At 46.4% G+C, this 20,843-nt stretch overlaps 1 protein-coding gene and 1 pseudogene across 8 annotated transcripts; both read left to right on the forward strand.

The window, feature by feature from the left end:
• Nucleotides 1–557: 557 nt before the first annotated feature.
• LOC307112844 (beclin-2-like) lies at nucleotides 558–2,614 on the forward strand (annotated as a pseudogene). The gene has a single exon. The product of its transcript is annotated as a beclin-2-like (transcript).
• Nucleotides 2,615–3,388: 774 nt separating this feature from the next.
• HNRNPF (heterogeneous nuclear ribonucleoprotein F) lies at nucleotides 3,389–19,379 on the forward strand. 7 transcript variants are annotated; one of them, XM_079793973.1, is made up of 5 exons: nucleotides 3,389–3,448; nucleotides 3,743–3,811; nucleotides 12,845–12,979; nucleotides 14,193–14,251; nucleotides 17,444–19,379. In XM_079793973.1, exon 5 carries the CDS (start codon nucleotides 17,495–17,497, stop codon nucleotides 18,740–18,742), a length of 1,248 nt encoding a protein of 415 aa, XP_079650099.1. In that variant the 5' UTR covers nucleotides 3,389–3,448; nucleotides 3,743–3,811; nucleotides 12,845–12,979; nucleotides 14,193–14,251; nucleotides 17,444–17,494; the 3' UTR covers nucleotides 18,743–19,379. The 7 variants fall into 7 exon arrangements, with proteins under 7 accessions (XP_079650099.1, XP_079650097.1, XP_079650098.1 ...); XM_079793971.1 differs by having other exon boundaries at nucleotides 3,402–3,448; nucleotides 12,833–12,979; XM_079793972.1 differs by lacking the exon at nucleotides 3,389–3,448 and having other exon boundaries at nucleotides 3,546–3,811; nucleotides 12,833–12,979.
• Nucleotides 19,380–20,843: the final 1,464 nt, after the last annotated feature.

Consider the following 20,843-nt stretch of genomic DNA (forward strand, 5'->3'; position numbering starts at 1 on the left):
CTGTCAGAGGGAAGGGGGGTTGCAGGACTGGTGAAAAAGGTGAAGAGATTAAGAGGGAAAAAAGCTCACTGACACAGACAACAGTACAGTAATTGCCAGAGGCAAAGGGGCATGGAGGGTATAGAGAGAATAAATTATGATGGAAGGAGACTTGACTTGGTGAACATACTATATAGAGATGATGCATTATAGAATTGTACATCTGAAACCTATAAAATTTTATAAACCAACTAGAGGCCCGTTGCACGATATTTGTGCAAGAATAGGCCTTCCTTCCCCTGGCTTCGCTCCTGGCCGCCCGGGAGCCTGTAAGTCCTCGCTCCAGGCCAGAGCACCGCTCCTGTAGCTCCCTCCACTGCCTGCCCTCTCCCCTCCCCCTCATAGCAGGCGTCCCACCCCTCCCGGCTGCTCTGTGCCTGCATATGCAAATTAACCTGCCATCTTTGTAGGGTTAATTTGCATACTCACTCCTGATTGGCTGTGGGCATAACAGAGGTACGGTCAATTTACATGTTTGTCTATTATTAGGTAAGATGTCATTCCAATAAATTCCAAAAATAAAAGGCAGAAAAAGAAGAAAAAACATCATAGTGACCACCTGGGATAGCTCCCTTGAGCTAGGAGCATGTTCATAACCAGGCCAAGGCCCTAGTCTCACTCGCAGACTACAAGGATTACTAGAGGAAACTTAGGATCAATGGTGAAAGTCAAGACCTCCACCATGTCCTTCATCTGCTTCATTTGCCAGTGCTACCAGCTGATTCGGTCCCTGGAGACCTCGGCCTTGACCTCAGCCAAGAACTTGCAGCTTCAAAGTTCCCCTCAGCTCAGGGGCAGCCAGGAGAAACTCCGGAGGAAGGCTCTACCTCCAGGGTGGAGACAGATGTTACAAAGCTACAGGATAGTGCCTATGGCTGGACCCTCCCTGTTGATAGCGAGATGTCCAAGTACAGTCCCAGCAACTCCACCCTGCTGGGGGACTCTCAGTAGCATCCAGAAAGCCATGAGGGGCATTTTTGACATCCTTTCTGGTGAAGATCTGGACCAACCCTATGCAAGGACTGTACTGGCAGTCTTTTGGAGCAGCTGGACGCCCAGCTCAGGATCTCAGAATCTGACAGTCAGAAAAATGCTGTTTGGAGACCAGCGATGGATTAAGTGAGGATGAGAGGGAGGCCCTGCAGGAGCTGAAGGTTGTGGAGCTGGAGGAAGCGAGGCTGATCCAGGGGTTGGAGGAGGTGGAGAAGAACCGAGAAAGGGCAGCTGTGGCTCTGGAGGCAGCCCAGGCTGAGACTGAGACACTGGAACAGCAGGAAAGGCAGGGCCATACGGACTATAGTAAATTGCAATGAGGACTACAGGATGAGCTGTGGAACGTGGAGAACTGGCTGTGGTACTCCCAACCCAGATAGCTTGGCTAAGATCTGCGATGATGGCCCCTTGGCCATCATCAATAACTTCAGATTGGACTGCGTCCCCACTGTCCTGTTTGCTGGAGTGAGATCAATGCAGGCTGGGGGTGAACAGCCTTGCTGCTCGTGGCCCCGTCTAACACAATTGGTCTGCAGTTTCAGAGCAACTCAGCCTCTGCAGAAACCACTCCTATCTGAAGTCATTAACAGAGGACCCCATTGAGCTGCCCTTGTTCTGCACCGAGGGGAAAAGTGCTCTCTTGGATAACAAGTTTGACCAGGCGATGGTGGCCTTCCTGGACTACATGCAGCAGTTCAAGGAGGAAGCCGAGAAAGGTGAGCCGGCTCTCTGCACAGGATCCATGTGGAGAAGGGCCTGATAGAAGACCCTGGAGCCAGTGACGAATTCTACTCCATCAGAACCCAGCTGAACACAAAGGAGCGGTGGACAAAGGCACTCAAGTTCATGCTTACAAATTTTAAGTGGAGTCTAGCTTGGGTCTCCTTAAGGTACTGTCACAACTTTATTTGAACATCATGCTAAGTAAAATATGCCAGTCAGAGAACTATAGAAACAGACTCATAGAGAATAGGCAGACAGCTCTGATGAGGATATGGGGGATAAATGGTGATGGAGAATAACAAAATAAAGGGGAAAATTACTTTAAAAAAAAGGATTACTGCATCATTGATGAATAATAGAGAACTGTCAAATTTTATGGGATCAAATAGCCCGTTGGGCTCAGAGTCCCTCCTAAAGAACTGCATAAATATATCTTCCTGGATCTGGTTTCACAGTCCCGAAATTTGGAAGTATTACTATTTTTGGTATAATTGTAATATTTGCTTCAGATTAGCTACTTGCATTTTCTCTCTAGAAACATGTTTTTCTATAGCTGTGATGGAATCATTGTGGGGTTTCTTAAAAATGCCTGAGTTTTGGCCCTACCCGGTTTGGCTCAGTGGATGGAGCATCAGCCTGAGGACCAAAGGGTCCTGGGTTCAATTCTGGTCAAGGGCACATACCTTGATTGCAGGCTCCTCCCTGGCCTGGGGCCACCGTCATGGCTCCTGCAGGAGGCAACCAATCGATGTATTTGTCTCACATCCATGTTTCTGTCTTTCCCTCTCTTTTCCACTCTCCCTAAAAATCAATGAAAAAATATCCTATCCTCCGGTGAGGATTAACCAAAAAAACAAAACAAAACAAAACCCTGAGTTTTGTAGGACCTGTTTTCTATAATTTTGCCCCTCATTGTCACCTTCCTGTCCTTATTCTTCCAATGTTTTCTTTCTCGGAAACTTCTTTGGCCATCTGTGCTCCTCTATCCTCTATTCTCCTTGGCCAGTCATAATCTGACACTACTCCAAGCACTCCCTTAATTTAACTGGTGATTTTAGAATAATCTGCTGCTTAACTTGTGATGAGTGCCTTGATTTTATCCTTTATGAAGTGTCCAGGAAATGGTAATAATCATTAATTCTAGAACATATCGCGAACCATCTGTTGCACTGCCTCGGGCGGGTCGTCCCTCCAGCCAGCCTGTGGGCTCAGGTGCTCTGTGCCTGAAAAGCCCGCATTCCCCCTGAGGCTTCCGAGTCACCTTCGGGGTGTTTAGCCCAAGAGCTAATCTCATAAGCAACCTATTAATTCCCCCTAAATTCTGCCACCAGAGCCGCCTTCATCCGGTGTTCAGTTTCCTCCTCGGCAGGAAACGGCTGGTCTTGAACCCAGGCGTCCTTTGGGCTCACTGGGGGCTCTCCCTGTCAGTGTTTTCAGGGACTCAGCGCTGGGGCACGCTTGCCCCCCAACTCCCGCTGTCCCGCGGCCCGACACCTCATCCTCCCCGCCACCCCCCTCCGCAGGCCCCGCCCCCGTCCGGCTGACCAATCCCCGGCTTCGCTTCGGGAGCGACACAATGGCGACTTGGTGGTCCAGGTTCCCGGATGCCCGCCGTGGAGGCCCCGCCCCGCTGCTTCTGCGTCCTTCCGGTTCCGTCTTGGAAGTACGACTGCGTTGCGTCCTCCTGGAAAAGGTGGGGTTCCGTGGGGCAACCGAGCAGGGGTCGCACCGGCAGGCAGAAGCAGGGTGGGGGCGCGGGTTCTGGGGCTGCAGCTCCGGGGTGTGGGGGCGCGGGGCAGAGGGCAGCGGCTCCTGAAGCGCTGCCTGCGCACCAGGGGCGCTAGTTGTGGATTTGGGCCTGTCGCGCTCCGGGCCTCCGGGAAGCCCCGCCCAGGGCGCGCAGCCAGGGGTTTCCATGGTGATGGTAAACAAGCCTCAACTGCCTCAGCTACAACTGCCAAGTGTCCTGCGTTCCACCCTCCTCTAGGTGCTCTGGGGGACGACCGAGGTGCCGGATGTGAAGTAGAAAGGGAGCGTGGACGACTCGGAGCCCGAGGTGAGGACCGGGACGGGCGAAAGGTCTGAGGCTGCACACCTAGGACCGACTGGGGATAGCGCCTCCTGGGGGTGGGGTGGCAGGGCTGAGATTTGGGGTCCCGGGAGGCCGGATCTGAGGTCAAGGGCCGCAAACTCGGGACCACCCAGAGTCTGGGCCTTCTGCTGGTGGGGATCGAGGGGCTGAGGTCTAGGGCCGCACACGGAGATATCCATCCGGGGCTGAGCCTACTGGGGTGAGGGTGGCGGGCAGAGATTTGGCTTTGGGAGAGGTGGGCCTGAGGTCAAGGGCCTCATACTCTGGGACCAGACCTCGGGGTTGAGGTTTGGGGTCCGCAGAAACGGCCTGCAGCAATGGAGGAAAGGAGGGCCTCGTGCGGACTCCCGGGAGAGCAGCCGCCCGAGCGCCCTTGGCAGGCAGGAGTAGGGTGAGGACGCCGGGCGACCGACGGAGAGGGAGTTTTAAAGCGAAAGCTGCCCTTTCACGTGGCTGGAAGCGCTGGGAGTTGCCGAGCAGGGCTGGGCCTGACTCCTCCCCCTCCCACGTTCCCGCTCGTCAGGCCTCCGCTTGCGCCTTGCGGCCGGCCCTTCTTCCTCTTTGTGCGGCGTGTGTGCCCCGAGCGCCTGTCTGCGTTTGTCTCCGCCCGGACAGGTATCGTGTCTGCGTTTGGGCTGGTTTTGGGTCTCGTTCTTTGTTTGCCACACTTTCTGAGCAAGCTTGTGTAATCGGCCGTTTCTTTTTTCCTGTCTTTGACTTCTTTGTATCTTTGAATATATTTGCTGATTCTTGACTGCGCCTAAGAAACTTCTGGACGCTCTCGGCGCCCTCGCTGCGCCCTCTGCTCCCGTGCTCCGCGTGGTTCACCGAAGGGGGCGCCGGTGGCCTGGGTGACGCCGGACAAGTCGCGGGGTCCCGACCTCCCCTGGTTTCTTTAAACTTTATAGAAACGGTTGGGCGGTCACAAGCCCAGGAGAGCCTCCTCCGTGCCCCCCCCCCTTCTCGGGGCGCCTGCGAGAGCGCCATCCGGCGTCCGGTCGGTCCCCGCGTGTCTCGCGCAGGACGGCCTCCCCCCGGTTTTCTTCCCTTGAAGCCCGGGACAAGCGAGCGTGCTTCCCTTCCTGTGTTTCACAACTGTTGGCGGCGGCCCGTGTGCAGCGGGAGAGCCCGCGAGCAGCGCCCGCTGCCGAAGGCGGTGCCGCCGCTTCCTGGCCCGCGCGGGTGGGAGGGTGGGAAGCGGAAACGCCGGAGGTTAGGGGAGGCCTTTGCGCGCCCTGAACCTGGTGGAGCGGGGAGAATTTTGAAAACTGCAAATGATCTTTTCATTCAAAACGTCATCGAGACTACCGATCTTAATGTAATTCTATTACCTTTAGCCACGTTTTTAAAAAGTTAACTCGTTTCTGAATTTCCAGTAATGAGAATACTTTGGGTTCTCCGGTTAGACAATATATTAGGATGTCAGTGAAAACTGGTGTTTTCAGTGCTAATTTCTAGACAAGATTTTTTCATTTTATTTTTTTTAAGATTTTTTCATTTTAAAGTAAGTGAATATGCCCTAGTCGATGGCTCAGTGGTTAGAGCTCGGCTCCCGGACTGAAGGGTCGCGGGTTCGATTCCGGTCAAGGGCACTTACTTCGGTTGCGTGCTCAATCCCAGGCAGTCGGGTATGTGGGAGAAGGTACATTCATGTTTCTCTGTGTGTCCCTCTCCCTTCCACTCGAAATATCAATGGAAAAAATATCCTTGGGTTAGGATTAACAGCAACAAAAAATGTGAGCTCATTATGTGCCCACTCCCATTCCCCCTCCCCCCAAAAATAATAAAGTAAGTTAATATTGGGAGAGGTTGATTGCTCTATCACTAGAGTTGGGTGAGTCCATCCTTGCTTTGGGGAGCTCATGTTCTTGTATACATTGCTGTAAATTGATTAGAGTTGTTATTTCCATGTTATTTTAGTTTGACAAGTGATTGGTTTTCACTTGAGTCTTGCTACAAAGCTCCCATTAAACAAAATATTCAAGTGAAAATGCTGACTTAAGGGGAAAGATTAAGTAGAAGAGTTAGTTCTTATTTATGGCCAAAACTGTGGAGGAGAATGTAGAGACAGGGTAGGTGTCTGGAGGGGCTACAGAAATGGGAGAAGGATCCCCTTCCACAAAGGTAACTTCCTGCCAACCTCCCCTTGGTCTGAGCCTTGGCACTCTTTGTAATCACTTGTTCATGACCAGGCTGTAAGGGGCTATGCCATTATCCCCATTTTACAGATGAGAAAATGGAGACCAGGAGACAAGTCACTTGTTCAGTGACACAGCTGGGACTGGGACTCAGATCTTTCTTCTTTATAATATATTTTTAAATACTGGGTATTGAGCCTGAAACTTGGTTCATGGGTTAATACTCAACCACTGAGCCACACCAGCCAGGATTAATATTTTTATACAGCTGGTAGGTTTGAATTGGTATTCAAATGAGAGCACACCTTATATTTGGTAGGTTGTATCTTTTTGAAAAAATATTTGTTTTAATCCTCACCTGAGGATATATTTTCATTGATGAGAGAGGGAGAAAGAGAGAGAGAGAGAGAGAAAGAGAAACATCAGTGTGAGAGGGAAACATCGATTGACTGCCTCTTCATGTCCTCTATCAGGGATCGAGCTAAGCCCACAACCGGGCATGTGCCTTGACAGGACTTGAACTATGACCTCCTGGTCTGGCCATTGGTTGATTTTTTAAAAAATATATATATATTTTTTGTTGATTTCGGGAAAGAAGGGAAAGAGGGAGAGAGGTAGAAACATCAATGAGAGAATCATTGATTGGCTGCTTCCTGTATGCCCCCCTGGAGATGGAGCCTGTAACCCAGGCATGTGCCCTTGAACCTGGGACCCTTCAGTCCGCAGGCTGACCCTCTAGCCACTGAACGAAACCAGCTAGGGTGGTTGATTCTTAGACTGTTGGGATGATGCTTTAACTAACTGGGCTAGCTGGCTGGTTATATTTTTTTATTCCTGTTTATCAATACCCAGTGTACTGAACTCAGTCCCTAGCATGTGCCAAAGACAGTTTTTCTGGTACCATTATGAATTCATGAATTTTAACACAGTCTATTTTTACCATGATAGGTTTTATTCTCTTGGCTCAAGTTATCCAATTTTTGGCCAGTGAGAGCTCTTCAAATTGGTTCTTGGCTTCCTTGGTTTAAAGTATAATAAATACTTCATTAAGTGGATCCACCGAAGTTTATCACCTGGATCCTTAGTGATGGGTGTTGGGTAGTTTCTAGTCTTTTTCTACTAGAAGTGGTGCTGCAGTGAACAGCCTTGGCAGGTATCTTTTTCCCTTTTTGACCGTAAGGGTTAAACCATTTAATATTTCCACAAACACTATTGGAGAGTTCCTGCTTATTATCTACAACCTTGCCAAGGAAATGTGTTAGCAAAATTCTGTGTTATTATCAATGTGACAGGTATTTTAAGTGTTATTTCATTTAAAATTTTAGTTTGTCTTATATGGGTGAAGTTGAGCATCATCTTTACATGTTTAGGCCCTTTTTGTTTGGATTGTTGGACATTTTGTGTCTTTTTAGAAGCTCTTTATTAATAACACTTGGGAAATAAATTGCAAATATCTTTCCCATTTTATCATTGGTATTTTTGCTTAGCTTATAGTGGTTTTAGCCATGCAGAGATGGCTTGGTTTTTAATGTATTCAGATTTTATGTTATTTTCCTCATATTCTGGTTTTTGAGACATGGTCAGGAAAGTTTTCCCTGTTCTCAATTTATAGAGAAATTGTGATAATTAGGTGGGGATGGGGTGAATCCTGGCCAGGTAGCTCAGTTGGTTAGAGCATAGTCCTGATAGGTTGTGGGTCAGGGCATATACCTGAATCAACCAGTGAATTCGTAAATAAATGGAACAACAAATCGATGTTTCTCTCCCCTCCCTCTCTCTAAAATCAATAGATTAAAAAAAAAATTTTAATGGGGGGCTGGTAATGCGAAACTGAAATGAAAAATTCTAAACTCCTTTTAGGTTTCCCCTGACAGTATACCTTCTCTTAAAAAATTCTCACCTAGTATGAATATTACAAATTCCTATCATACTCTTATTTTAATTTAGTATGCTTTAATGTATTTTTATTAACTCAATACACCCAAAATATTTCAACTCAATTTTTAGTACTGGAAAGTTAATTCTGCATTTGATTGTCTGAAGTGCTCATTTTTTCTGTTAACATATTATGATTTTGCCCAGCACTTCTTGTGCTCTGAAAACTGCTGTTGTAAGCTGTTTTCCTCTGTGTGGTATTCTCTCCCAGTGCTGGAAGCCCCTCAAGTACATTGTCCTGTTCCTTCCCTCCTCTTGGCTCTGTTCTCCACTCTCATGGATAGTGTGCTTTGTGGTCCCTAGGGGAGCAGTGAACATTGAGTCAAGGTGCTACAGCGGTCTCCACTCCTGTGGCAGCTGCATGGCACCTGACAAGCTAACAACTCTCCACGGAGTCCCATGAGGAAGCTCTAGGCTCCCTGAAGGACACCTTCTTGAGGAGGCTGTGGGCAAGTACTGCAATGTTCTTCTCCCTGGAGACTGTAAGTGTAACCCACAGCCCTCCTGAGGCCTTTAGCTCCAGAATCTGCCCTCCCCAGAGCTGCTTGCTTCAGGAGAGAGCTACAGGAAAGTTAGGGAGTGGGGTAATTGGGAGATTTATCTTCTTAGCAATTGTATTTTCTTTAGCAAAAATCTCTCCTCCTCACTTCCATTTCTTAGGCTAGAATCATATTTCTTATTATGGGGGAGAGTACTACCAATTAATACAAGTGATTAATTTTTCCCCTTAATTGAGAACAGATTTTATCTTTAGCAAGGGAAGTCTAATAGCAGTGTTTCTTTTTATTGATTTCAGAGAGAGAGGAGTCAGGGGCACTGACCACTTTTCCCTTACAGTGTCAAATAAAAAATGACATCAGCCAACACAACAGTAGCTGTCCTGTGTAGATAAGTCAAAATTATACCTATTTTTTAAAATCAGTTTGTGAGCCATGAGATGAAAAAGGTTGAAAATCACGATATAGATCAATGTCCACTATGGTATGTACTAGCTATGTGTGGCTAGTAAGAACTTGAAATGTACTAGTCCAAATAGATAAGGGCTGTAAAAGTAAATACACACAGGATTTTGAGACTTAGTGTGAAAAAATGTAAACAATCTCATTTTTTTATATTGATTATTTAATACTTTTTGGTTATATAAAGTTAAATCATTGAAATTTAAACAGAGAGCAATGGTTACTTGTTCTGTTGGATAAAAATTCATCCCTTAAGTTAATTTCAATGCAAGCATTATAGATGTAATTTACCTGGCATCACATTATACTATTTTTGCTTTTCAGTTAACACAGCTTTAGATTACTAAATATTTAGGGAAACTAGTGTATTCTAATTCCACATTTAGTTATTCTAAGTAAACTAAAGGGCCCAATAGTTAAAGATAATAGAAAACAGCTTTCCTGTTGCTTACAGATCATGACCTATCCCCTTTAATGGATAAAAATGTAGTAATAGCAATAAACACTTAAAATGTTAGTGTATTTCATGATCCATCTACACCTTCTCTCAGGTAGCTTTGTATCTTGAACTTGCATGTTGTGCAAATTAGATAAGAGTTCTTCACACTTCGGGTGCATGAGCCTCTGGGAAATTTAGGTATATAATAACTGAATATAAAGATTAAAAGGATTAACCACAAAATAAAAATGTTTATACAAGCAACCAACACCAAAACATCCTAGCAAGGGGTTGCATTTTTAAATTATAAAGAATTCGAACATCGGGGGGAATAAGTAGGGTAATAATACAAAGGAATAAAAATCTAATATGGTCTTCTAACTTCTACTTTGAAACCTTAGCTATTGGGGCTGGAGGTTGTGGGGGTGGGGTGGAATGGAGTTTCACGTTCCTACCTCTGCATTGCTTCTGGTCTGTTTTTTAAAAAATATATATTTTATTGATTTTTTTACAGAGAGGAAGGGAGAGGGATAGAGAGTTAGAAACATCGATGAGAGAGAAACATCGATCAGCTGCCTCCTGCACACTCCCCACTGGGTATGTGCCCGCAACCAAGGTACATGCCCTTGACCGGAATCGAACCTTGAGTCCCCAGGCCGACGCTCTATCCACTGAGCCAAACTGGTTAGGGCTACTTCTGGTCTATTTAAATGTCACTTCATCAGAACCCCAATGTTAATCCTCATTTTCTAGTATTTTGTCATTTCAGAATTCGTCATCAGACATTTATTTCTTTATTGTCTGTTTCTCACTTTACATAAAATGGCTAGTTTTGAAATCCTATCACCCAGCTCTGCTAATTACCAGTTATGGACAGTTTTCTCTACATCCCCATCTATTTCACTCAGATAATTTTGAAGCAAATCCCAGCCATCACACTATTTCATTCACAAACACTTGAGTGAATTTCTAAAAATTCTTTTATTTTTACTGTTATGGCCGTTGGCAGAAAAAAGGTTCCCCACCCCTGTGGTAAGTGCACAATATTTCTGGGTTAATGAATGACTCTAGTTTGGTTAATTTTATCTACTGCACATTACTCAAATCCTTTCACTTTTTTTTTGTTGTTAATCCTCATCCGAGGATGTTTTTCCATTGGTTTTCAGGGAGAGTGGAAGAGAGGGAAAGACAGAAACATCAATGTGAGAAAAGCACATCGATGTGAGAGAATCGGACCCGGGACCCTTTGGTCTGCAGGCCAACACTCTATCCAAAGTCCAAAATACCGAACCAGACCCCAGACCTTCAGGGCTGTGGAGGGTCACTCTGCTCTCCTCCTTTGTTGAGCTGTTGCAGGTACTTTCAGGTGCCTTCTGTCTTCTCGCACAACAGGCTCCCTGGTGTATTCTGTACTTGTTGTTCCTTCACTGGCAGAAACCATTATCATGATTAATCAATTATTAACGCTCTCCTTGCCGGTGTCACCAACCAGTTAAGCTAAGAAGACTTGTGAAACTAAAATGCAGCAAATATAATAAGTTAGAAAATGCATGCCCGACATACTAAATTACCAAGAGGATATACTTTGAGAGGACTTAAAGGGGAATAAATGCTATGAAACAGTCAAGGTACCCATTTCTGTAGAGATATTTTTTCCACAAATTTCTTCATAATATTATTTTGCTTATCTTGAATGTGTGAGTTTTTAGTGTATTTCTCACTTTTGATGGGATGGCTAGATTTTGAATTCTATCCCCCAGCTTCAACAATTACCAATTATGGACAGTTTTTCTCTACATTCCCCATCTACTTAATTTTGAAGCAAATCCCTGCCATCACACCATTTCATCCACAGATACTTCAAAATATATTTCTAAATGTTAATTCCTTTTGTTTTAAACGTACAATTCTATCATATCTAAAATAACTTGTTAAAAGCAGATTTCTAGTCAATATTCAAATAAATTGTCCCAGTCCCATAAATGTTTACCAGTTTGTTTGAATCAAGATCCAAAAATGTCCCATGCATTGTAAATCCTTGATAAATCTCTTAAATTCCTTTTATTCAATAAATGCCCCCCTTTTTGGTTGGACCTAATTTGCTGAAGGGTTGGCTCATTTGTCTCTACTTTTCAGTTCTAGTTTATGATGCCTGATATAAGTCGCTAATCACATTACTGCAATTGCCTTTTTTTCCAGTGTGTTCATTTGAATTAGGATTTAAAGGTTTCTAAAATGTAGCTTCTCGTTGGATATATAGTTTTGAGAATTGCGTGCTTTAAAATTAATCTTCTAAAAACTGCGAACTATTGACTTGAGTCCGGTCAAAGCTACAAAACAAGGTGCTGGAGGTATAGCCACTAGTTCCCATTCTAAGTTCTTCTGCCTTCAGAGATGGGTTTTTCCTTTAAACTTTACGGTTTCTCCTTCCACGTAACCTTGCGGCCCGCCCTCCCCCCGGTACTCTGGACTTTCCTCCCACTGGCACCTTCCTGAGCGCTCGGAACGCGCTTCCTCGTCGCTTTTCTTCCCTCCCACTTCCTGCCGGGCCAACCGCGCGGGCCGCGGGGCCGCACCTGCAGGACGCGTTTCCATTGGTGACATCTTGGCGGGCCCGGCCGTGGCACTTCCTCCTTTACACCCCGTGACCCACGTCCGCTCGCCGCCCTCCTAGTCACGCGGCCTCTGCCTACGGGACGCAGCCGCGCGCGCCGGCCTTCCGGACTCGGACCCCAGGCCCCGTGGTGAGCCGCCGCGAGCGGGCGACCCCCCACCCGCCACCCTCACCCCCGCGGTTGGGGCAACTCTTCCCCACCGCCCCCCACCCCAGCTCTTCCTTCTCTGCCCCAGGAACTTTCCGCCACCCCACCGTCCCAGGAAGTTCCCGACTCGGGAGCTCCGCCCCAGCCCTGGAAGCCGCCGGCTCCCGGCGGGTCCCGGGAACTCTCGGCCTCCCTGGGCAGCCCCCCTCGATCGGGAGCTCCGCCCCCCTCCCCGAGGCCCGTTGGAGCCGGCGCGAGAACTCTTCCTCTCGCCGCCCGGGGACTTCCTCCGGCGTTCCCGTAAGCCCTCGGACCCGGGGCCTCCCCTCCCGCCGCCGGCTTGGGAAGCCTAGGGCCTTGGGCCCTCTCACCACCCCCCATCCCCCATCCCCGCGCGTCCGGGTGAGCCGCTCTCCCCGCCCTGCCCCCCTCAGGTTGTTCCCCCCGCGCGCGCGCAGCTCGCCTCCCCCCCCCTGCGCGCTACTCGCTCCGCCCCGGAAGCGGCCGTTGACCCCGCCCAGGCGCTGGCTGGGGCGCCCTAGGGTCCGGCGTTACTCCCAGCTCCGCCGCGGGGTCTGTCGGGCACCAGATCGGAGGCGGGGCGAACTCTTGCTCCTAGTTCCGGTGCTCGGTGCGCCCCAGGAGCTCCACGTCCGGGACCGCGGCCACGCTTCCCGCCGAAACCGCTCCGACGCGCCCCTGGCGGCTGGCGGCGCCTCCGCCTCGCACTAACGTGTCCTCACGGCCGGCAGTTTGAATTTCAGGTGAACCACCGGGAGATGCGCCTGGAGTCCCCCCGGAGCCCTCTGCGTTTCTGAGCGGCGGGTGGAATCGGGGTCCTTTGGCTGTAAACCGCGCTCGCTTGATGAAAATCGACATCGGCCCTGCTCCCCTCAGCGGTAAGTTCTAAAGTCAACCGTGTGGCCTGAGGGGCGTCTCCCGCGGCCTGAGATTTAGAAATAGAAGTTTCCGAGCCTTTAAGACGCCCCGGACGGCTTGGCTGTGCGTGCTGCCAGCTGCGGGTTACAATTAATTCACAAATGAGGGCGGAAGTGCTCTTCGGGCCTCCCTAGAAGACGGCTGGGAAGGAGGGCCGGGCTCCCGTCCCTGAACCTTCCAGAAGGTGGGAGGTGCGGTTTGAGCGCCTTGTTTACTGCACAGATAAACCTAATCGGCCCGGCCCGCGAGGGAGGGCGCGCCCAGTTTATCTTGATTGGATCTGCCTGAATTTGAGTAAATCCCGTTGAACCGGTAGCGATGGGCTCATTCGGGAGAGCCTCGCGGGAGTCCAGGCAGTCTGTTAGAAATGCCGAATCTCGCCCCAGATATAGCATTTTAAACTAACTTATATTTATACAAGGTCTCCCCCCGCCAAAGTAGTGCCTCCTGTGATTATTATTGGAGGCTAGTAAGACAAGGCAAATGGGTAATATTTAGGATAACGTTCAGAGAAATTAACGACGTTCCAGTTCTTTGTGTCCGTAGCTTAGTTTTCAGACACGTTTCCTGTACTTCAGCACCTAGTCAGGCCTTGGGGGGCAGCCTTACCGCGTGGCTGTGGGCGGGGCAGTGTTTTTCCTATTGAAAGCATATTTCATTCAACATTTCCTCCCCTTATTCTTCCTCAGTTAATCAAAAGGTTAATGTCAGGTCACAAGAAGTGAAGTTATCGAGTAAAACTGGGAAAGAAAGTATTGAGTGTCTCCACGCTGCCACCCAGGGGTGTTTGTAAATTACAGCCCTGGCCGACTTTCTCTGGAGCCAAGACTCGCCGACCAACTCCCAGCCCCCCCCCGCCCCCCCCCCCCCAGTACTCCTGCTCCACCCGCCCTCCATATTTAAATTTTCTTCAGGTAGTTTTTTGTATAGAAATGGGAATTGAGTTGTCCCCCTCCAGGCAAGTGGGAGTTGCCTTGCAGTTAATCCTCCGTATTACCCTATGAAAAGGTAAATCTTTAAGTGCTTGAGGGCGGGGCAGGTGTGCACTTGAATTAGGGCAGCCCCCAGCCCCGCTTTCTCAGAGGCTCAGAGGAAGGCGCCAGGACCACTGCTCTGGTTGCTCTGGAGAGTTCTCCGGCACTGAGGCCAGGTGGCCATATTGCTCTCTTTTAGGACAATTCGTACCTACCAGGAGTGTCTCCGACTGTTGGCAACCCTCCTTGTTCTTTAAGGTGAGCTAATTTAAGGAATGTAATTTATGTTTGTTTGTGTTATATTTAAGCGTAAAATTTTCTTAGGAATGTGAAGTTGAAAAACTTTTGTCCTAAGTACTGTCTCAGCAAACAATATGAACGTGTAGAGGATTATGAAAGCAAAAGTGGAAATATTTTAGTTTTATGTGGTGTTTAATTGCATAATTGATTCTTATGAAATGCCTGTTCTTTTGTTCCCTGCATGTCTTTCTCACCCTAACTGGACTGCCATTTTCTAGAGCAGGGGTGGGGGACCCCAGCCCACAGGCCTTTCTAAGGCCTGAGAAATCATTGGTTTGGCCCTCCCAGAGGCATTAGGGATGAGTTAATTAATTGTTTGACCCAATAGAACAGGCTAATTTTTAAGTTGGTAATTTTGTATGCCTTCAAATAATATAAATATCCAAAAGGCAGGAAAAAAGGTTCCCCACCCCTGTTCTAGAGGAAGATACTGATCCTCCTCCATGTGGCCATAAATTAATCCCTTGCTGGTCTTCAGCCTGCAGTGCCTGGGGGTGGGGTGGGGCCGCTGTGACCAACAGAACTTACATAGGCTCCCAGTGCAGTTTTGAATACACGTTCTATGCTATGGGAGCATAGAATCATAAGATTTAGTTGATAGCAAGAGGAAGATCTTTTGGAACCCTAGCATATTTGCGCTGAGGCTTTAAGGATTAGTAGGATTTAGCTAGACAACGTTGGGTGGAATATATTTGGAGAGAATTGCCACGTGTGTCAAATCTGAGGGAGCCTGGCACATTTCAGGCACAGGAATAGACAAGATTTTAAAATTATGGGGTGATACCAGCTAGTGGATAGTGTGTGGCAGGCCAAAGTTGCAAGACCTTAGAAACCCTTAGCCTTGTGGTTTGTTCCAATGTTACTGGAAGGCCACCGAGACTTTGAATGGGAGAGTGACATCAAGTCACCTTAACATGGAACACTTCAGCTGCAGATTGAGTCATTATGCTTAGAGAAGTTTAAGAAAACGGATCCTGGTATGGGATATTGATAGAGGAATTAGAAATAATGAGGGCAATGCAAAAAGAAAGTGACAATTTGATCATTGAGAACACAAAGGAATTATTTAACTCATTCTTTGCCATGCAGTCTGCTCGGACTGAAGATAGAACTGTAAGAAGCCTTAATAGATGAAGTCAAGAATTACTGATAGGCTTAGGGGCATGGTTACGTTGGAGAATGGGACCACCTGAGAGTAATGATGGGTTCATTGAATTTGAGGCAGAGGCCTCAAATTAATTTATTGCATTGAATTTGTTTTAGGAAAAACTGGGAGTTGTATATATGTGTGTGTGTTTATTGATTTCAGAGGAGAGAGAGATAGAAACAGTGTTGATCGATTCATTGATTGGCTGTCTCCTGCCCGCCCCCACTGGAGATAGAGCTCACAATCCGGACATATGGTTTGTAGGTTGATGCTTAACCACTGAGCCATGTCAGCTGGGCGAGTTTAGGAGTTCTTTTTATATATTTGTCCATATTTTGCACTAATAGTGTAAATACCTCAATTCCATGAGGGATGTTTTGTGATTCATTTGAGCTAAGGCTCTATTTTTATCTTCTAATCCGCACATTTTTGTTGATATTGGTGCTCACCTGAGGATATTTCCTCATTGATTTTTAGAGAGAATGTAACGGGGGCGGGGGAGGAGGGGACATCAGTGTGACGGAGACACATCAATTGGTTGCCTTGCACACACCGGGGTCCAGCTATTGAACCTGCACCCAAGGTACATGCCCTTGACTGGAATTGAACCAGAGACCCTTCAGTCCCAGGGCCAGTGCTCTATCCACTGAGCCAAACTGGCTAGGGCATGCCCACATTTCTTAAGGCATCTCTTACCACTGATTTTTAAAAAAAAAAATTTATTGATTTCAGAGAGGAAGGAAGAGGGAGAGAGAAAGAAACATCAGTGATGAGAGAGAATCATTGATCGGCTGCCTCCTGCACACCCCCTACTGGGGATCAAGCCCGCAACCTAAGCATGTGCCTTTGGCCAGAATCGAACCTGGGACCCTTCAGTCCGCAGGCCGACTCTATCCACTGAGCCAAACTGGCTAAGGCACCACTGATTTTAATGGCTGAATTTATACTTCATGTGAAATGACACTTTTCATGAAACGTTTAATTTCCATATCCTTCTATGTGCCCATTTTGAGCATTGATCACTAAAAATATTGTTATCTCTTATGCATATATTGCCATATAATGGTTCAATTCCTCCTCTTCAGAAAACTGTCCTTCCAGTTGGATTTGACCTTTGCTGTTTCTGCTTGAACTCTGGCTGCCAGATGCCATAATGTACTTTATGACACCTTATGAGATATTTTTTCTCCTAGTCCTTAAACAGAATGAAGCAGAAATATATATATTATGTGATGTTGATACTCCCCCCCCCCCCCCGAAAGTTTCTAATGTTGACACTTCTGAAAATATATATTTTTATTGATTTCAGAGAGGAAGGGAGGTAAAGAAACATCAATGATAAGAATCATTGATAGGCTGCCTCCTGCTCGCCCCCTGCTGGGAATTGAGCCTGCAATCTGGGCATGTGCCCTTGACTGGATTCAAACCCTGGGACCCTTCAGTCCGAAAGCCAAAGCTCTGTCCACTGAGCCAAACCAGCTAGGGCTAATGCTGAAACTTTTTAAAAAATTGATTATAGAGGGGGAGAGAGGGTTGATTCTTGCATGTGCCCTGACTGGGGATGGAACCCGCAACCTTGGCATATTGAGACAATGTTCTAACCAACTGAGCTACCTGGCCAGGGTGATAATTTTTATATGAACCAAAGAAGTTTGACAATCTAGAAAAAAAATGATCCTTAGACTCAGCAAGCCATTGCTCTCTTGTATCCTTGCAGCAATGTTTATAAAGAGAACACCTGTTCCGTGTCAAAGGAAATGTTAGCCTATAGTGTGGTTTAAACTAGACTGTCTTCTTCACTTGTTTTTACTTGATGTCCAAGAGTCTCATAGAGGTCTTAAACACCCCCCACTTAAAGACCTGGCATTGAATTTTAAATTCAAGTGTATTTGGTTTATTTCAACTTCTCTTAACCTTCTCTGTAAAAGGGAGAAAATTGTATTTACTGCATGTTCTTGTTATACATATGAAAGGGAAAATTATGTGTTTTGCTTTCTTTTCAGCTACAAAAAGCAGCAGCTGAGTTTATTTGAAGTCTGCCCTGTCAAGTGTCCATGATGCTGGGCCCTGAGGGAGGTGAAGGCTTTGTGGTCAAGCTCCGTGGCCTGCCCTGGTCCTGCTCTATTGAGGATGTGCAGAATTTCCTCTCCGGCTGCATAATTCATGACGGGTCCGCAGGCATTCATTTCATCTACACTAGAGAAGGCAGGCAGAGTGGTGAGGCTTTTGTTGAACTTGAATCCGAAGATGACGTGAAAATGGCCCTTAAAAAGGACAGGGAAAGCATGGGACACCGGTACATTGAGGTGTTCAAGTCCCACAGAACCGAGATGGATTGGGTGTTGAAGCACAGTGGTCCAAACAGTGCTGACACTGCTAATGATGGCTTCGTGCGGCTTCGAGGACTCCCATTTGGATGCACCAAGGAGGAAATTGTTCAGTTCTTCTCAGGGTTGGAAATTGTGCCAAATGGGATCACATTGCCTGTGGACCCTGAGGGCAAGATTACAGGGGAAGCCTTTGTGCAGTTTGCCTCACAGGAGTTAGCTGAGAAGGCTCTAGGAAAGCACAAGGAGAGAATAGGGCACAGGTATATTGAAGTGTTTAAGAGCAGTCAGGAAGAAGTTAGGACATATTCGGATCCCCCTCTGAAGTTTATGTCTGTACAGCGGCCAGGGCCCTATGACCGTCCAGGTACAGCCAGGAGATATATTGGCATTGTCAAGCAGGCAGGCTTGGAGAGGATGAGGTCTGGTGCTTATAGTGCAGGCTATGGGGGCTATGAGGAGTATAGTGGTCTCAGCGATGGCTACGGCTTTACCGCTGACATGTTTGGAAGAGACCTCAGTTACTGTCTCTCGGGGGTGTATGACCACAGATACGGAGATGGCGAGTTCACTGTCCAGAGTACCACTGGACACTGTGTCCATATGAGAGGGCTGCCGTACAAAGCTACAGAGAATGACATTTACAACTTCTTCTCTCCTCTCAACCCTGTAAGAGTCCATATTGAGATTGGCCCTGATGGAAGAGTGACGGGCGAAGCTGATGTTGAGTTTGCCACTCATGAAGAAGCTGTGGCAGCTATGTCCAAAGACAGGGCCAACATGCAGCATAGATACATAGAACTTTTCTTGAATTCCACAACAGGGGCTAGCAATGGGGCATATAGCAGCCAGATGATGCAAGGCATGGGGGTGTCAGCCCAGTCCACTTACAGTGGCCTTGAGAGCCCATCTGTGAGTGGCTGTTACGGAGCTGCTAGCTACAGTGGCCAGAACAGCATGACTGGATATGACTAATTTTATATTTTATAAAGCATTTGAGTTGTTATAATTTTTCATAGGCAACCAACAACCAGTGAAAAGCAGTTATTACTCTAGAAGAAGCTGTGGGGACCCATTTTGCACCATGAGTTTGTGAAATCTGGATTAAAAAGTTACCTCTTCAGTGTTTTCTCATACAAACTTTCTTCTGGCATGTGATATTGAGTAAACTAAAACTGTTTTCAGTTTTTTGGTTTTTTTCTTTAATATTTTGGTAGCGTATTTCAGGGGGTGATGTTATCTGACTTCAAGTAGTTTTAAGTACATCAAATATGGATCTTTTACACCATATCACCATGAACACATTGGGGAGATGAGATTTTTGGGAAACTCAAGGTGCTAGATCCCTAATTCAAAGAGGAACATTTCTCATGTTTGTTCATTCTAGTTTATTTTCATTTAAAATCTCTTAGGTTAAGTTTAAGCTTTTTAAAAGTTAGTTTTGAAAATTGAGACACATTACTAATACTGTAGGAATTGGTGAGGCCTTGACTTAAAGCTTTCTTTACTGTGATTTCCTTTTGGGTGTATTTTGCTAAGTGAAATTTGTTAAAAAAAAAATTTTTTTTGTTAACTAAACTTTTTTCTTAAAATAAAGACTTTTTCACAATGACTGGCATAGACTATCTACTCACCAAAAAGTAGCAAAATGGCTGGGTGGTTGAAGAGAATTCATTTAAATGCTGTTTCAGTGTGAATTTAGGTTAGCACATCAAATCTGATTTTCCTTATCTTTTTACAAGGAAGCGGAGTTAAAAGTCATCTTTTAAAAGTATTATGTACAAATGGGTGGTAGAAATGGTGACACATCCCAGAAAGTAGGAAAATAGAAGCACACAGTCTCTGCCTTCTGTGACTTTTGTGCTGTTCTTCAGCCCTGCTGGTCCCTCAACGTTATGTTGGAATTGCAACCATTTCTCATAGCTAGAAATCCATAGTTTTGAATAAAACGTCTTTTTCATACGTAATGGCTGTTTCTATAGGGTACACTCCTGGGTTAGCAAATAGATCTCTCCAGAATTGTTAGAAAATTGTCATCTGCCTAGCAGAGTGAAGAAGCATCCAAATTCCAGGCAGCTCTACACATGTCATATTACCATCACACTTAACTTTGACATGCACTCAATAAAGCCAAGATTGTAAAATGTGAATGGAGTTTAATTTTTTATTTTGTTTTTAGGAAGATAGACATTGATTTGTTCTGTTCATTGGTTGAGTCATATGTGCCCTGACAGTGATCAAACCTACCACCTCAGCATATCAGAATGACACTAACCAACTGAGCTACCAGCCAAGGTGTATGGAGTTTATTTTTAAAGGAAACTACAAACTGCTTGATAGCTGCTATTGGTAATTTTCTTTGGTTTATTTTCTCATTTGTCTTTAATGACCATATTATATAGCCCACATGTCCCTAGTTTCACCATTTCTTCAGAGAATATTTACAGAGTGTTCTGTTATGCCCCACAGAGTTTATTAAAAATAAGTCCATAGGTAGACTAGACCTTGTCTCCAGTCTTTTGACTTAGTTGGGCGTCACAGGCCCACCTTACCTTCTATCCTCCCCACTAGTATTCCGCAGACTCAAGGCTGCAGCAGCACCCAGGAATACTGCAAGTACCACAACAGGTGGAACTAGGAAGATCCAAAGAAGACCGGTAGCATGAGAATTTTAGGTAGCCACAGACCAGGCACCTTTTCTAGACCACGTTCACAGTTACCTGCACACTCCATGGGTCCACCATCCAAGTTTCAGGCAATATCCGCCATAGAGAAGGAAGCACATTGCTGGGTTGTGAGGAAACCCTGACAGCACCTGGAACCTTATGGAAGCTTGGATGACAGGCTACATGCAAAACTCCTTGGCTATGTTGGTTCAGATATGGGAAGTCTGGAGGGAATGTGTTAGATGACCCTAAATTCCAAGGTGATCAGCTCTGGGCCAGCAGTAATGGCCCTTCCTGCTTAGCAGGAGAAACTACCCAGAGGCATCACCTGAAGTACGTGATTTATAAAGTCTGCTCCAAGCTTGTTTCCAGAATAGGTTGCTAAATTATTCTGGTAAGTGCAATCAGGT

Source organism: Cnephaeus nilssonii, assembly GCF_951640355.1.
Source record: "Cnephaeus nilssonii genome assembly, chromosome: 16".
NCBI lineage: Eukaryota > Metazoa > Chordata > Mammalia > Chiroptera > Vespertilionidae > Cnephaeus > Cnephaeus nilssonii.

What these genes read in the sequence shown, in the direction of transcription:
- HNRNPF (XM_079793973.1), top strand. Translation starts at nt 17,495, where the DNA reads ATGATGCTGGGCCCTGAGGGAGGTGAAGGCTTTGTGGTCAAGCTCCGT.